This window comes from Hylobates moloch, unplaced genomic scaffold (genome assembly GCF_009828535.3).
Source record: "Hylobates moloch isolate HMO894 unplaced genomic scaffold, HMol_V3 SCAFFOLD_4, whole genome shotgun sequence".
NCBI classification, from domain to species: Eukaryota; Metazoa; Chordata; class Mammalia; order Primates; family Hylobatidae; genus Hylobates; species Hylobates moloch.
In genome coordinates this window covers 32619267-32636790 of record NW_026652279.1, presented here as the reverse complement: position 1 = coordinate 32636790, position 17524 = coordinate 32619267, and the positions used below count along the sequence as shown (strand labels likewise).

Sequence of the window (17524 nt, the reverse complement as noted above, 5' to 3'; positions counted from 1 at the left end):
GTACTTTTAGGTTGAGCTGAAAACTCTATTTTCCTACCCGAAGATCCTTCCCAAATGCTCCCTTACTCTATGGACTCCCTAGTTTTCTCCTTTAAATGCACAGCTCCAGGTTCATCTCAACCAGGATGCCTTATTAGGCTAGCCCACTGTATTCCAATCAGGCTAGCATCTGCTATAACTCTCCATTCATGCCAGCTAGTATTTACTGAGTACTTGCCATAGGCCACATGTCTTTATATGTGTTATCATGTTTAATCTCTACAACATGTGAGGTTGGAATTTTTATCTCATTTAAAGATGAAGAAATTGAGATTTAATGAGGTGACATAAGTTACCTAAGATTACAAAATGAGTAAGTGGGGCAGGGTCAGATTATGCAGGAGTTGGAGAGGCACTGTGGGACATCGGTTTATAGTGAGGTGGGTGCAGGGTTGTCAGAGGACAATTTGCAGGATTCCTCTGTATCTCTGCAATGGAATCTGACAGTGTGTCTTTTGACAATGTATCTCTTTTATGAAAAGAGGCAGGTGGAGAGAGAACCATCCTACAGTAGAACAGACTGCCTGCAAATGAGTGAGCTCCCAGCCCTGGAGTGTTCAAGCAGGGGCTAGATGGCCATCTATTAGGAATTCTTGCCCTTATAGATGGACTGCATGACAAGGTCTAGAGTCCTTTCCAATTCTGAGTTTCTGGTGATTTCATAATTATATTTATTATGTGTCTAGGACAGTGCCATGCACTGTGGGTCCACAAATATATAGAACATGGCCAATGCTCTCAAATTGTGTATGACTATAATTAAAGGGGCAAGGCAAGATAGTATCTAACACAATGTAAAGAAGACTGTATAAGTCAGAGCTAAACTGAAATGTACAGATTCTAAGTACATTAAGAGTTTAGATTAGGGCAAATCAGACATATATATTATATTTTAGGAAGGCAAATTTCAAGATATTCAGAGAAAATGAATTTTTATATGTAAGAGGAAGATAGTTCGGGCTTGGCTCAAATGAGACATTCAGAAATGATTTTGTGATAATTCAACCCAAAATGACCCTTATGAAGAAGAGGTCACACAGGAGCCACTTTGATGAGCTCATGTGTACAAGGCAGAAAGGAAGCCACATACCAAGGATGACTATAGATGAGAGGTGCAGACACTGCTCCAACATCTAATAATCCACCATAGCAATCCACAAGTGTCAGGTGCTTTGCATAGACTGGCTTGTGCACTCCATGAGTAGGAGGCTACCTCTCTATCCTTGTTTTGTAGGTGAGAATGAAAGCTCAAATAGGAGATCAGCTTTTCTGGCCCCATGTCCCCCCTACTTTTTATTCCACCATTCTGCTTCTCCTCAAAATGTGAAATGTGCCAAGGCTCAGAGGAAGAAAGCATAAGAAACAAGGAAGGCCCAGGTCTGTTACCGCATAATGGTGAGGAAGCTGAAAAACTCAGGGCTTCAGTTTGCCCAGCTGGAAAGAGTGTGATAATCATCCTTGTTCCAGCTTCTTTATCAGCCAGCTCTGTGACAAGGAGCAAACAACTTGCCTCTCTGTACTTTAGTTTCCTCATTGGTAAAATTGGGGCAGTGGTGCCTGTCCTGTCTACTACATTATGTTTTCGTAAGGATCAAATAAGATAATGTAAGTTTACATTGTTTTTTTTTTTTTTTTTTTTGAGACAGAGTCTCGCTCTGTTGCCAGGCTGGAGTGCAGTGGTGCAATCTCGGCTCACTGCAAGCTCTGCCTCCCAGGTTCAAGCCATTCTCCTGCCTCAGCCTCCCGAGTAGCTGGGACTACAGGTGTGCGCCACCACGCCCAGCTAATTTCTGTATTTTTAGTAGAGATAGGGTTTCACCATGTTGGCCAGGATGGTCTCCATCTCTTGACCTCGTGATCCGCCCACCTCGGCCTCCCAAAGTGCTAGGATTACAGGCGTAAGCCACCATGTCTGGCCAAGTTTACGCTCTTTAACAATTCTTAAATATTGAATAACTGTGAAGAGTTATTAAAGGAGGCATCAGGTCAACAGAGCCATATTAAAAGCTTTCTGAATTCTTCATGTAATGCCTTAAGTAGGTAATAATACCTTTTTTTTGACATACGCTAACAATGATAATGGCAGCCACATAGCGTAATGGTTAAAACATGGGCTTTGGCCGGGCGCGGTGGCTCACGCTTGTAATCCCAGCACTTTGGGAGGCCGAGGCGGGCGGATCACGAGGTCAGGAGATCGAGACCACGGTGAAACCCCGTCTCTACTAAAAAAATACAAAAAAATTAGCCGGGCTTGGTGGCGGGCGCCTGTAGTCCCAGCTACTCGGAGAGGCTGAGGCAGGAGAATGGCGTGAACCCGGGAGGCGGAGCTTGCAGTGAGCCGAGATTGCGCCACTGCACTCCAGCCTGGGCGACAGAGCGAGACTCCGTCTCAAAAAAAAAAAAAAAACCATGGGCTTCACGCCAGATTGCCTAGGTTTGAGGCCGGATGTGGTGGCTCACACTTAAAATCCCAGCACTTTGGGAGGCTGAGGCGGATGGATCACTTGAGGTCAGGAGTTTGAGACCAGCCTGGCCAACATGGTGAAACCCTGTCTCTACTAAAAATACAAAAATGACCCAGGTGTGGTGGCAGACACCTGTCATCCCAGCTACCCAGGAGGCTAAGGCAGGAGAATCGATTGAAACTGGGAGGCAGAGGTTGCTGTAAGCCGAGATCCCGCCACTGCACTCCAGCCTGGGTGACAGAGCAAGACTCCACCTCAAAACAAAAACGAAACAACAGATTGCCTTGGTTTGAATCCTGGCTCCATTCCCATTCAGTAGCACTTTATTTTCAGGCGAGTTATTTAACTTCTCTGCACCATAGTTTTCTCATCTGTGAAACAGTATACAGTTGTTTTGAGGTTAACATGAGTTAATACATGTAAAGCATTTAAACTGTACCTGGCATACACAATAATAAATGTGTACAATAAATGTTAGTCACTGTTAATAAAATGTGAAGGATAACAGATTTGACATACTCGGCAGTAATTCAAGGGAGCAGAAGGCAGCATGGCGCGTTAATTACAAGCACAGACTCTAGAGTCAGACCTGAGTTGAAATCCTGGCCCTTGCACTTGCTAGTTGTGTGACATCAGGCAAACTACTTGACCTCTCTGAGCCATGGTATCCTCATCTACAAAACAGAGTAATAATTCCTACCTCACAGAATTCTTGTGGAGATGAAATAAAATAATGCATTTTAAGAGCTCAGCAGGTGCTGTCTGGAATAAGAGTTTGAAGTACTGGCCAGGCGCGGTGGCTCACGTCTGTAATCCCAGCACTTTGGGAGGCCGAGGCGGGCGGATCACTAGGTCAGGTGATCAAGACCACGGTGAAATCCCGTCTCTACTAAAAATACAAAAAATTAGCTTGGCGCAGTGGCGGGCGCCTGTAGTCCCAGCTACTCAGAGAGGCTGAGGCAGGAGAATGGCGTGAACCCTGGAGGCGGAGCTTGCAGTGAGCCAAGATTGCGCCACTGCACTCCAGCCTGGGCGACAGAGCGAGACTCCGTCTCAAAAAAAAAAGAGTTCAAAGTACTGTCATTTAGAGTGTACTTTTAGGTTACTGACAAAAGCTTGATTTTTAGATTACTGGTATAAACCAAAAATAAAATTCGGAGCCCCCCAACCATCTGAATGGATTTCCTTCTCAACCAGGGCTCTTTTAAAATATAACCTGAGAGACTGTTTCAGGCCATGATGGGAAATGGGGGTCAAATATGCCTCGGTATACCTCTCTGGCATTAACATCAACACAGACTTTAAGTATGATAAGAAACATTATATAAACTCTCCTCTGTAAAGCCTAGTACCTCAAGGCTTCCTCTGCAAACAGTAACTTGGGTTGCCACAATCCTTTATCTTAACCCAGGCATTCCTTTCTGTTGAACCTAGGTTTTTTTTTTTTTTTTTTTTTTTGAGACTCACTCTGTCGCCCAGGCTGGAGTGTAGTGGTGCGATCTCAGCTCACTCCAAGCTCCGCCTTCCGGGTTCACGCCATTCTCCTGCCTCAGCCTCCCAAGTAGCTGGGACTACAGGTGCCCGCCACCATGCTTGGCTAATTTTTTGTATTTTTAGTAGAGACGGGGTTTCACCGTGTTAGCCAGGATGGTCTCAATCTCCTGACCTCGTGATCCACCCACCTAGGCCTCCCAAAGTGCTGGGATTACAGGCGTGAGCCACCGCACCTGGCCAACCCTAGGTCTTTAGATAAGCTCAACCAATTCTCAGAAAAATTTTAAATCAACCTATAAGCTGGAAGCCCCCTGCTTCAAGTTGTTCCATCTTTCTGGACCAAACCACTACATTTCTTAAATGTATTTGATTGAAGTCTCATGTTTCACTAAAATGTATCAAACCAAGCTGCACCCTGACCACCTTGGGCACATGTTCTCAGGACCACCTGAGGGCTGTGTCATGGGCTGTGGTCACTCATATTTGGCTCAGAATAAATCTCTTCAAATATTTTACAGAGTTTGATTTTTTGTTGACACTGGCAAGTTTATCCCATGCTAAACTTTTGCTATAGGTTGGGTTTTGTTTTTTTTGTTGTTGTTTTTTGTGTGTTTTGTTTTGTTTTTAGCAACTTCAGTAGTAACCTTAACAATAGTCTGTTTTGACAGTGCTTAGCAGGCTTTTGACACATTCTTACTAGAGTCACCTGAACCAATGAAATCCTCTGCCTGGGGCATTTGAAAAATCTTTATAATATGGCTCTAGCCCGTTTTTCTAGCCTCATTTCTCCCTGTTCTAGCAACATCTTGCACATAGCCAGATGTTTCAGTCAAATTAAATTATTTTGATTACTTGTGTTGACAAGAAGAGTCAAACTGCAAAATATTTTAAGAGATTTATTCTGAGCCTAATATGAGTGACCACAGCCAGTGACACAGCCCTCAGGAGGTCCACAGAACATGTGCCCATGGTGGTTGGGGTGCAGGTTGGGAAGGCATAAGACATCAATCAGATACATTTAAGAAATACATTGGTTTGGTCCAGAAAGGCGGGACAACTCAAAAGTGAGGGCTTCCAGGCTATAGGTAAATTTAAACATTTTCTGGCTGACAATTGGTTGAGTTTGTTTAAAGACCTGGGATCAACATAAAGGAATGTCTGGGTTAAGATAAAGGATTGTGGAGACCCATGTTCTTATTTGCAGAGGAAGCCTTAGGGTATTACGCTTCAGAGAGAATAGGTTGTAAAATGTTTCTTCTCCCCCTGCAAAACAGAGTCTTGCTGTCACCCAGGCTGGGGTGCAGTGGTGCAATCTCGGCTCACTGCAACCTCTGTCTCCCGGGTTCAAGCAATTCTCCTGCCTCAGCCTCCCAAGTAGCTGGGATTACAGGCGCCCGCCACCACTCCTGGCTAATTTTTGTATTTTTAGTTGAGACAGGGTTTCACCATGTTGGCCAGGCTGGCCTCAAACTCCTGACCTCATGATCCGCTCGCCTTGGCCTCCCAAAATGCTGGGATTACAGGCATGAGCCACTGCACCCAGCCTAAAATGTTTATCATGCTGGGCACGGTGGCTCACGCTTGTAATCCCAGCACTTTGGGAGGCCGAGGCGGGCGGATCACGAGGTCAGGAGATCGAGACCACGGTGAAACTCCGTCTCTACTAAAAAATACAAAAAATTAGCCGGGCGTGGTGGCGGGCACCTGTAGTCCCAGCTACTCAGAGAGGCTGAGGCAGGAGAATGGCGTGAACCCTGGAGGCGGAGCTTGCAGTGAGCCGAGATTGCGCCACTGCACTCCAGCCTGGGCGACAGAGCAAGACTCTGTCTCAAAAAAAAAAAAAAAAAAAAAAAATGTTTATCATACTTAAAGTCTGTGTTGATGTTAATGCCGGAGAGGTACAATGAGGCATGTCAGAGGCCCACTTCCCGTCATGGCCTGAAACAGTCTCTCAGGTTAAATTTTAAAAGAGCCCTGGTTGAGGAGGAAGTCCATTCAGATGGTTGGGGGGCTTACAATTTTATTTATGGTTTACACTTGCTATTTCTCACTTTCATGTCTTTGCTTGTTTTATTTTCTCTGCCTGAAATGTCCTCTACCCAGTGTCTTCCTCCATGTTTCAAAAGCCCTACCTTTTTCAAATATCTTCTTCATGAATCTTTTTCTGATCCTCTCCTCAAATTAAAATGCTGTTGAAGTGGCGTCATTGTCTGGGGTAAATATCCGAGATTTGTTGTTTCAACAGCAATGGAAAACTAGGACACGGACACACCAGAGTGAGGTTATGAGTGGAAGTTTAACAGGCAAAAGAAAGAGAAGAGCTCTCTGCAGCTGACAGTGTTCTCGAAAAAATGAGTTGCCACCTCTGTGGTGAAATGCAGGTTTTGTAGATAAGCTTGAGGAGGTGGTGTCTGATTTGCATATGGCACAAAAGATTGGTTGGATTGGTGTTCATTTGCATAACTTTCGAAAAACTGGTTAGGGCTAGGTGTGTCGTTTGCATAGGGTGTGAAAAACTGGCCACCCCCACCCTAATCTTTTACGTGGCCAGCGCCATGTTGCCTGTTTCTTTACTGTACACGTGGTGACAAAGGGAGGACAGAACCTCCATGTTGAACATACCTGGCCCCCAGGTAGCCTTTTTTTATTGGCACAGCTGCCGGCATTCACCAGTGCAAGCTTCCAGCTTGCCTTTTATTTATTTATTTATTTATTTTGAGACGGAGTCTTCCTCTGTCGCCCAGACTGGAGTGCAGTGGCATGATCTTGGCTCGCTGCAACCTCTGCCTCCTGGATTCTAGTGATTCTCCTGCCTCAGCCTCTCGAGTAGCTGGGATTACAGGCGCCCTCCACCATGCCCAGCTAATTTTTGTATTTTTAGTAGAGACAAGGTTTCACCATATTGGCCAGGCTGATCTCGAACTCCTGACCTCAAGTCTTCCTCCTGCCTTGGCCTCCCAGAGTGCTGGGATTACAGGCGTGAGCCGCTGCGCCCGGCCTCAGCTTGCCTATCTATGTTTGCAGCTCGATTTTTCAGGCTGTTCTTTGTTAGAAAAAAATAATTTCTTGGGCTGCTTTTTATTAAAAGGGAAGTTCTGCTGCGGACTCTTTTACCCTCACTATCGGGCTAAATAATTTCTTTCTAGCTCCTGTATCACTGCGTCTTCCTCCTTCGAATCCTGTTTTCATGTATCTCTTAAAGCCTTTATCAGAGTAGCGTTCTGTATTTCATCCAATCTAATAGGTCATTGATTATAAAATACCATTGTTTTGTGTATCAGTAAGAAAGCAAAAAATGCTGCCAGTTACACTGAAACATCATCAATTATAAGACACATCCTAACCTCAGAGGTGAGAAAATGTGAAAAAAAAAGTAAGCTTTAGAATTGATGACATATGGTAGTTCTTTGTGAAAGTGTCTGATTCACACCTTTTCACTGCATAGTAATTTCCCTAAGGGGAGGGAGGGATTATGATCCGTTCATATCTGTTGGTGCCTAGCACCTAAGAGGGACTCAGTAAGTATCTGTGGATTTACTGGCCCTTACACATTCTCTCATGTTGTCTAGCCTTTATGGTATTATGAGAAGAGTTAATACCCTCAAAAATTGACCCTTTGAATAATTTCTTGTGTCTGGCTTCTGGACAAGAGGAAATCAGGACAAAGAGCTAACTACTGAGTGGATCATGATTGAATGGGCTGCTGTGGTGTGGCAATAGAATGGAATTTGCAACAAATGCAATTCTTAGTCATTCTTTTTCTTCTCAGTACACACACAGTGTTTCTTAATGGAAATAAAGTTTACTTTCCTGGCCTTTAGCAGACTTCATCATTTTGGTTCCTAATTGTCTTTTTGCCTTGTCTTCTGTTCAGTATAAATGACATCGCATTTAAGCCTGATGGAACTCAACTGATTTTGGCTGCCGGAAGCAGATTACTGGTAGGATTTTGTCTTAGTTTCCTCTTAAAGTGCTTCCCTAACCTCCCTCTTGTGAGTACTCTGAAATTTTACCCCCCTTTTTTTTTTGAGATTAAAAAGGCAAGGGTGGAAAAACCTTCTCTATTACTTTTTAATAGGGATGGAAATGGGCTATTTAAAACAGGCAAGTAAACTATCAGATAAGAACCTGTGAACAATACCTCCTTTGGGGTCATTAATCTTTCCTCTTTTACTTCGAGACACCCATGAAAGAGTTGAAAACAATCACAATGGCTTTGAAACTGGACTGGTGTCAGTTTACATTTTGTACCCCAGAAAAATTCAAGCAACAGGACTGAATGTGCTTTGTCCATGAAAAGTCAGATAGCCTGACTCCAACTTTTAGGCATTGGCCTATCTAAACAATTCCATATGGATGTTGTCCTATTTTTCACATTTTCAAATAACATAAGCTCCCTCTGGAACCTATCCAGGTATATAAAAGTAATTTTCAGAGAACCCCTTATGTTTGACCAAAAATCCTTTGTATGATCTCTCTTTCTGTCTAAGTCTACTTCCTCTTCTCTGTTGTCTCTAGATACGCAGACTGATTAATCTCCATTCTTTGTATGGTTAACTACATAATCTTAAAATGTGGTTAAATTGTTCTGCAGACTTCTCTCCAGTGTAAACAATCCAAACTCTATTAGTTTTTCTACATAGGTTATCTTCTCCAACACTCTAACCATTTCAGAAAGTTTCCGCTTGATTTCTCAGATGGTGTGTATGTGTGTGTGTGTGTGTGTGTGTGTGTTTTTTTTTTGAGACAGAGTCTGGCTCTGTCGCCCAGGCTGGAGTGCAGTGACGCAATCTCGGCTTACTGCAAGCTCCACCTCCCGGGTTCACACCATTCTCCTGCCTCAGCCTCCCGAGTAGCTGGGACTACAGGCGCCTGCTGCTACGCTCGGCTAATTTTTTATATTTTTAGTAGAGACAGGGTTTCTCCGTGTTAGCCAGGATGGTCTTGATCTCCTGACCTCGTGATCCATCCGCCTCGGCCTCCCAAAGTGCTGGGATTACAGACGTGAGCCACCGCGCCCAGCCAGATGGTGTTGTTTTGTTTTTTTTTTTTTTGAGACGGAGTCTTGCTCTGTGGCCCAGGCTGGAGTGCAGTGGCGCAATCTCGGCTCACTGCAAGCTCCGCCTCCCGGGTTCACACCATTCTCCTGCCTCAGCCTTTCTGAGTAGCTGGGACTACAGGCGCCCACCACCACGCCCGGCTAAGTTTTTGTATTTTTAGTAGAGACGGGGTTTCACCGTGGTCTTGATCTCCTGACCTCATGATCCGCCCGCCTCGGCCTCCCAAAGTGCTGGGATTACAAGCGTTAGCCACTGCGCCCGGCCCGCCAGATGGTGTGTTTTTAAACTCTCCACATAGTGATAGATGTCACATGGCTATCAAATACCTAAATCCATATTACAGCTGGGTTTTATTTTATTTTATTTCTTAGAGACAGGGTTGTGCTGTGTTGCCCAAGCTGGTGTGCAGTAGTGCAATCATAGATCACTGCAGCCTCAAACTCCTGGGCTTAAGGGATCTTCCCACCTCAGCCTCCCGAGTAGCTAGGACTGTGGACACACGCCACCTCGGCCATCTAATTTTTAAATTAAATTAATTTTTTTTTTTTTTTGTAGAGATGGGGTTTCACTTAGTTGCCCAAGCTGGTCTTGAACTCCTGGTTTCAAGCAATCCTCCCGCGTCAGCCTCCCAGAGTGTTGGGGTGACAGAAGTGAGCTACCATGCCTGGCCTACAGTTGGGTTTTATAACATTCCCTCCTACTTGAAAGCCCAGAGTTCTGTGACTTTCAAACTCTTGGTAGCAAATATGAAACATCTATTATGTTGATTTAGTGCAGAGCTGGCACTAAAATTTAATCATGTTGTAGCTGGCTCTTTTTATGGGCTAGTTTTATTTAGGAGGGCCTGCCTTGATTAGTCATATATCCAAATTCAGGTAAGGATGAGTGTAAAGAATTTCCATGGAGTGAGTAATTGAACCTTTGGTTCTCAAGGATTGGTAGTATATTCCTGGTCACATAGTACATAGACCTGGGTCCTCTACTTCTTGGTTACCCAACTTTAAGTCACGTTGTTTTTGGTTTTGCAGTGCAGTTTTTACTGGCTACAAATTTAGAATATTGACATGTATTGTTATAAAAGCAAAAATAGCAATAGCAACCCTGCAGGAATTCTGACTAATAGATATCACATAGATAATCTGTATTTGTCTCTTTTGCCAGGTTTATGACACCTCTGATGGCACCTTACTTCAGCCCCTCAAGGGACACAAAGACACTGTGTACTGTGTGGCATATGCGAAGGATGGTAAAAGGCTGCTCTGGGTTTCCATTCTCTATAATGGCCTCATCATTGTTCACTTTTCTCCTTAGTCACTTTTTAATTATTTCTGGTAAGCTAGAGTATAACTTGCAAGTTCAGAAGATAGTGAAGTTGTTGGCTTCAGTTTGGTCATTCAATCTAGCAAGTATTTATTGAGGCCATCTATGTTCCGGGCACTGTTCAAGGTGCTTGAGATACTTCAGAGAAAAAAACGGTGGTCCTTCCCCTTATGGGGCTTCTGTTTTATGGGGTGCTGGTAAGAAGTGAGGGAGGAAGAAAGTATGAGGGAAGATATACAGTAAACATAGTAAAAAGGTAAATTAAGCAGTATGCTGGAAGGTGAAAAATTTATGGAAGAAAAAGTAGAGCAGAATGAGGGGGATTGAGAGTGCTGGGCAGGGCAGGGGGTTGGGTGCAGTATTGAATTAGACTAGTGAGGGTGGGCTCATTGAGATGAGGACAGGTGAGCAAAGACTTTGAAGTCAGGAGGCAATGAGATTGTGCCAGTGGGCATCTGGGGGAAGAGAGCTCTTTGCAGAGGAAGAGCCATTGCAAAGGCCCTCAGGTGTGGGTGTGGCTGCTAGGAGCTGGATCAAAGAGAATCAGGAATTGTAGAGGATGAGGATAAAGTGGTAACAGACATGGGGTGGTCAGATCAGGCTGGCCATCATAAAGATTTTGATTCTCAGTCAAAATGAAACTACTGAAAGGTCCTCAGCAGAGGAGGGATCTGATCTGATTTATATTTTAAAAGGATCCATCTAGTTGCTGAGTTGGAAACAACCTGCAAGAGGTGAGGGTTGGGACATCTGTGTGAGGAAGTATCATCCAGACAAGGGGTGATGGTGGCTCAGACCTCTGTGGGGTCAGAGGAGGCGGTGAGAAATGATCAGATTCTGGATATAATGTGAGGGTGGAGCCAACTGGATTGTCTGACAGATTGGATATGGGCTATGAAGAAAAAGGAGTCAGAGTTTTTGACCTGAGGACTGAAAGGTTGGAGTTGCCCCCCCACTGAGATGGGAAAGACTGCAGGTAGAGAAAACTTATAGCTGAAGATCAGAAATTGAGTTTTATACATGCTGAATTTGAGAAAAGTTGATGCAGGAGAGGGGAGAGAACTGCTGGAACAGAGTTGTTGAGTAGGCAAGAGGAGATGGGATCTAGGGCATAGACGGGGTATTTGCTTTAGATAGGGGCATGGTAGGAACTGCAGAGGCCAGCAGATGGGGACAATGTGGTAGTAGGAATCTAACAGAAATTCTCAATTCCATTTTTTTTCTTTTTCTTCAATGAAATAGGAAGCAACATCAACTGAGAGTGACAGTGGGGAAGGGAGGTTTCAGAGAGTTGAAGAGAAAGGAAAAGTGTAAAATCACTGCCTCAGAGAATGGGAGAGTGAGTGGACCCAGGAGGTGTAGTGAGATCCCCAGTGACATGAAGGGTCCTCTTGAAGGTTGTGATCATGAATTGAAAGTGAGATTAGTTGGTGTGATTGTTTCTTTTTCTCCAGCCATTTTGAGCTGCATAGTTGTAGAGGCAGAAGAGTGAATTTAACCAGAGGTGGTTTTGCAAGCACATTTGAAGATGAAGTAGGAGGGCAAGGGAGCAGAAAGTGTATACAGATAAATAATGATGTACATTAACCTTGAATTGTTGGCTGAATAATGAAGGGAGAGAGGACAGCAATGGAGAAGTAGTAGGTTCTGGTGGGGTTGAAGGATTGTTACAGTTGGGGTACCAGGTGGGTTGGGAAGGAAGGGAAGTGGTGCATGAAACTGAGATTTAAATTTATTTTAAAATAAATCCATGTTGTCCCACAGCATAGGATTAGTGGGAAGAACATGGGCTTCGGAATGAGACAGTTGTGAGTTCCAACCCCAACCCAACACCAGAATTCTGTGAGTTTGAGTTGGTTATTGAGTCTGAGTCACGATTTCTTCATGTGTCAGATGGATAACATTTAGAGAGAACATTCTGTAGCCACTGCCAAGAAGTCACAAAATTGTAATATTATAATGCTTGAACGAACCTTGGAGATTATTCCAGTCCCAGGTTTTTAACTTCTTTTGGCTGATGGGCCTCTTTGGTAATCAGATGGAAGCTTTAGACCACTTTCTAAAAAGCTGCAAATTCTTCATGTATATGCAGAATTTCGTGCATATAATTTTAGTCTGATTAGTCCAGTCTCTTCACTTTAGCCCTGCATAAAGACATAAACAATTGGCCGGGCACGGTGGCTCATGCCTGTAATCCTACTGTAATCCTAAAGCTCCAGGAGCCTGAGTTGGGAAGATTGCTTAAGGCAGGAGTTTGAGACCAGCCTGGGCAACATAGTGAGACTGCCTAAAATCTGGCCTGGGTGACAGAGCTAGACTCCGTCTCTAAAAAAAAAAAAAAAAAAAGACAAGTCGTGTGACTTGCCAAGGCCATGCAGCAGATTGGCCCAAAGACAAAACTAATTTCTTGCTTCATAGTCAGGTGTGCCATACCATGGTAGTCATATTTGTGTGTGTGTGTGTGTGTGTGTGTGCGTGTGCATGTTTGACTTCAAGTTCAGAATAATGTTTTAGGGAGACCTGTGAGGAGGGAGCCTGGAGAGCTGAACTGTTTCTGTCTCATCCTAGCGGCTGTTGAGGAACGTGGGCCAGTCCAGGGCCCAGTATAAGGCCCAGTAGGTACAGAAGAGCTATTGGGCCTCTGGTGCCTCTGGTGTTTATAAGCATAGCAGGGCTCTTTGACGTGCAACACCATTAAGGCACTTGAGGATGTCAGAGTGTGACCCATCAGTAGTGGCATTTGCACAGCACTTTGCAGAGTCCTGTCACACACATTTCGTTTGATGCTCCCAACAACTCTCTGAAGCAGGCAGCAAGGGGACTCTTATCTCTGCTCAAAGATGAGAAAACAGACTTGGAGCAATTACAGGTGATGGTGGCAGAGGCAGGCCTAACTCAGGTCCTCTGACTGCAGAGCCCTAGTTCTTTCTAGTGTATCATGCTGCCTCTTCATGACACCTGTATAATGATTAAGAAGTCTTTTAGTCCTCAGAACTGGTTTTTTCTCTTAGACCTGAAGATTGAGATACACTGAATTCCAGCTTTGCTCTTTAAGTCTGCTTGTTTCTGATTTCTCCCTTAAGTTTAATAAGTTTTTTTTGGTTTTTTTTGAGATGAAGTCTCGCTCTGTCGCCCAGGCTGGAGTGCAGTGATGCAATCTCGGCTCGTGGCAACCTCCGACTCCCTGCTTCAAATGATTCTCCTGCCTCAGCCTCCTGAGTAGCTGGGACTACAGGCGCGTGCCATCACGCCCAGCTAATTTTTGTATTTTCAGTAGAGACAGGGTTTCACCATGTTGGTCAGGCTTGTCTCAAACTCCTGAACTCATGATCCACCCACCTTGGCCTCCCAAAGTGCTGGGATTACAGGCGTGAGCCACCGCGCCTGGCCCAAGTTTAATAAGTATTTAATGAGCAACCATGATATAAAAGTATGTAAGACATAGTTTTTTTGTTCAAGAAAAACAATATAATATGAAGAAATAATAGAAATAGCTAATTTTTTTTTATTCTATTCCAGGCCCAGTTCTAAGCAACATAGGGGTTAGGGGTGCCACTACCTGTGCAATAAAAAATCTGCATGTAATTTCTGAACCCCCCAAAACTTTACTATTAATAGGTTACTGTTGACCAGAAGCCTTACCTGTAACATAGTTAACACATTTTTAATATTATATGGATTATATATTGTATTCTTAAGTAAGCTAGATAAAATGTTAATTGAGAAAAAAGAAAAATATATTTACTCTTCATTAAATGGAAGTGGATTATCATAAAGGTCTTCATCTTCATTGTCTTCAGGTTGAATAGGCTGAGGAGGAGGAGGAGGAGGAGGAAGAGGGATTGGTAATGCTGTGCCAGGGAGACAGAGGCAAAAGAAAATTCACATATAAAAGTGGACTCATGTAGTTAAAACTCATGTTGTTCAGGGGTCAACTGTATGTGCACACATACATACACTCATTTAATCTTCACACCAACCATGAGGTAAATACTAACGTTGTATCCATTTTTCAAATAAGGAAATGAAAGCATAGAGCTCTTCAGTAGCTTGTTTGGGTCATGCAGCTGGTCAATGAGATCTCTAGGAATTCTGACCCAGAGACTCTGAGCCCAAAGCTTATGCTTTTCATCACCATCACCTGCTACGTGGCTCATGCTTGTGATCTCAGCACTTTGGGAAGCCAAGGTGGGTGGATCACGAGGTCAGGAGTTTGAGACAAGCCTGGCCAACACAGTGAAACTTCGTCTGTACTAAATATATAAAAATTAGCCGGGCATGGCGGTGTGTGCCTGTAATCCCAACTACTTTGGGAGGCTGAGGCAGGAGAATTGCTTGAACCTGGGAGGCGGAGGTTGCAGTGAGCCGAGATTATGCCACTGCTCTCTGGCCTGGGTGACAGAGCTAGACTCCATCTCAAAAAGGGCCAGGCATGGTGACTCATGCCTGTAATCCCAGCACTTTGGGAGGTGGATCACCTGAGGTCAGGAGTTCGAGACCAGCCTGCCCAACATGGAGAAACCCTGTCTCTACTAAAAATACAAAAAATTAGCCGGGTGTGGTGGTGGGCGCCTATAGTCCCGGCTACTCAGGAGGCTGAGGCAGGATAATCACTTGAACCCAAGAGTCGGAGGTTGCGGTGAGCCGAGATCGTGCCAGTGCACTCCAGCCTGTGCAGCAGAGTGAGACTTAGTCTCAAAAAAAAAGGTACTTTACAGATACTATCTTAGTTGACTCCCACAAAAAGACTCTGAGGAAGATATTGTTCCTCTGTGTTTCAGATGAAGGCATTGAGGCTCAGAGAACAGTGACTTGCCCAAGGTCACCTTCCACTTGCCCTGTGAATAAAGTCTAAAAGTCCTTAAGATGTACAGAATGTGGCGCATACTTACCTTTTAATCTTCATCTCTCACCAGAGTAGGTGAAGACCCCGTTATTTGCTGCCGTGGTACCATGATCCTCTTCCAAATGCTTATAAATGTGTAACAGTGTAATTAATAACAAATTACTTGTTATATGTTGCCTCTCTCCAGTCTGTTCCTTCATAAAGCCCAAGTAGTATGAAAATGCAAATCTGATCTATCACTCTTTGCTTAAAACCTCTCTTTGGCTTCCCATTGCTTTAGGATAAAGAGGAAGGCCTCTACTGTGTCCCTGAGGTCCCAAGAGATCTTTCCACAACCCACCTCACTCTTCCCTCACTTCCATGATGACTCCGCTCATTCCCTCAGACATGCCAGGCTTTTCCTGCTTCAGGGCCTTTGCACATCTGTTCCAAACATGTGGATGGGTCTTTCTCCTCTCTACATCTGGCTAAGCTCTGCTCATCCTTTAGGTCTCCACTGAAGGATCTCATCCTTAGAGAAACCTTCCCTCATCTAAATTAGGTGCCCCAGGAGATGTCGACCAAAGGGTAGTTTCAGTCAGACAAAAGGAGTACATTTTTGAGATCTGTTGCACAGCATGGTGACCACAGTTAATAATAGCGTATATTTCAAAACTGGTACAGGAATAGTGTTTTTTTTTTTTTTTTTTTGAGATGGAGTCTTGCTCTGTCGCCCAGGCTGGAGTGCAGTGGCGCGATCGCGGCTCACTGCAAGCTCCACCTCCCGGGTTCACGCCATTTTCCTGCCTCAGCCTCCCGAGTAGCTGGGACTACAGGTGCCTGTCACCAGGCCGGCTAATTTTGTTTTTGTATTTTTAGTAGAGACAGGATTTCACTGTGTTAGCCAGGATGGTCTGCATCTCCTGACCTCGTGATCCACCCACCTTGGCCCTCCAAAGTGCTGGGATTACAGGCGTGAGCCACCGTGCCCGGCCAGGAATAGATTTTAAATGTTCTCACTATAAAAAATAAGTATCTGCAGTGATGGATATGTTAATTAGCTTAATCATTCTTCAATATGTATGTATTATAAAATATCACATTGTACTTTATAAGTAGATATAATTATTACTTGTCAAAAATAAAAATTTAAGTAAAAAAGTAAATCAGGTTCCCCAGTTATTCTCTTTCATAGGATCTGTGTCTTACCATGTTGTATGTGTGTTAGATTAATTTGATGTGTACTTCTTACACTAAACTGAACTTTATGAAAGTAGGGATCATGTGTGTTTTAATCATTACTTAATCCCTAGCACAGAACATGACAGCTACATGTAGTAGGCCCCCAATACATCTTTGTTTACTCAGTGTCAGACAAAGCAGGTTTGGAACCCAAATATTCTGACTCCAAGGTCCTGCCTCCCAGTACTGATAAGAAGTAGTAAAGAAGCTAACACTTATTAGGTACCTTAAAGAACTAGTTTTCTAAAGAATTCTCTCTGGGAAATGCTGGTTTAAGATAAATGTAAGACTTTCCATTTTAAAAACACTTTTAGGCAAGCGCTTTGCTTCTGGATCAGCTGACAAAAGCGTCATTATCTGGACATCAAAACTGGAAGGCATTCTGAAGTACACGTAAGTAACCATTTAGGTGTACAGTATTATGAGTTTGATGCTTATTGAATAATTGCAGCAAAAGCCTCTTAGAAAAGATGCAGGAGAAAACTTTTTTCTCTTAAATTGAACTTGAAATTAAGTTGTGGGTGTGTGTGGTTGGTATAGGAAGGTTCAGTAGTGAATAAGTTAATGAATATTTCTTGGCCACTTACTGGCGTGGCCGGCAATGGGCTAGGTGCTTTCATGTAGCTCATCTCAGTTCATCTGACATTGTAGACTTTATCCCACCCCCAACCTGTCATCTTCCAGTGTCCCTGTCTCAGAGAATGGCCTTATATCCACCCAGAGTCAGATGTCAGAAGCTTGGGGTCAGTGTGCTCCAGGCCTCCTCTTACTGTTGGGGATCTGCTGTGTTCTTCCCCTATTCCTCTACTAGTTGGTCCCTACTTACCCTGCAAATCTCAGACTCAAATGTCACTTTCTTTGTAAGGACTTTCCAGCCTCTCTAGACTGGAGCAGGTCTCTTTCGAGGCATTTCTCACAATTGCAGTTTTAGATTTATTCTGGTGACTGATCAGTATTGCTCATCAGCCTGTAAGTTCCATAAGAGCAGATACTGCATCTATTTTTTGTCTTGTTTTGCTTTTTTTGAAACGGAGTCTTGCTCTGTTGCCCAGGCTGGAGTGCAGTGGCGTGATCTCAGC

The 17524-nt window shown here is 43.9% G+C and overlaps 1 protein-coding gene across 3 annotated transcripts in view; it reads left to right on the top strand.

The window, feature by feature from the left end:
• The window catches only part of IFT122 (intraflagellar transport 122), an 83775-nt gene that overhangs the window by 2687 nt on the left and 63564 nt on the right, over nucleotides 1-17524 (top strand). For all 3 annotated transcript variants that reach the window (XM_032149834.2, XM_058437340.1, XM_058437339.1), the window contains exons 2-4: nucleotides 7873-7939; nucleotides 10220-10304; nucleotides 16760-16838. In XM_032149834.2, the coding sequence (XP_032005725.2) occupies nucleotides 7873-7939; nucleotides 10220-10304; nucleotides 16760-16838 (231 nt within the window). The remainder of the gene's footprint in view (nucleotides 1-7872; nucleotides 7940-10219; nucleotides 10305-16759; nucleotides 16839-17524) is intronic.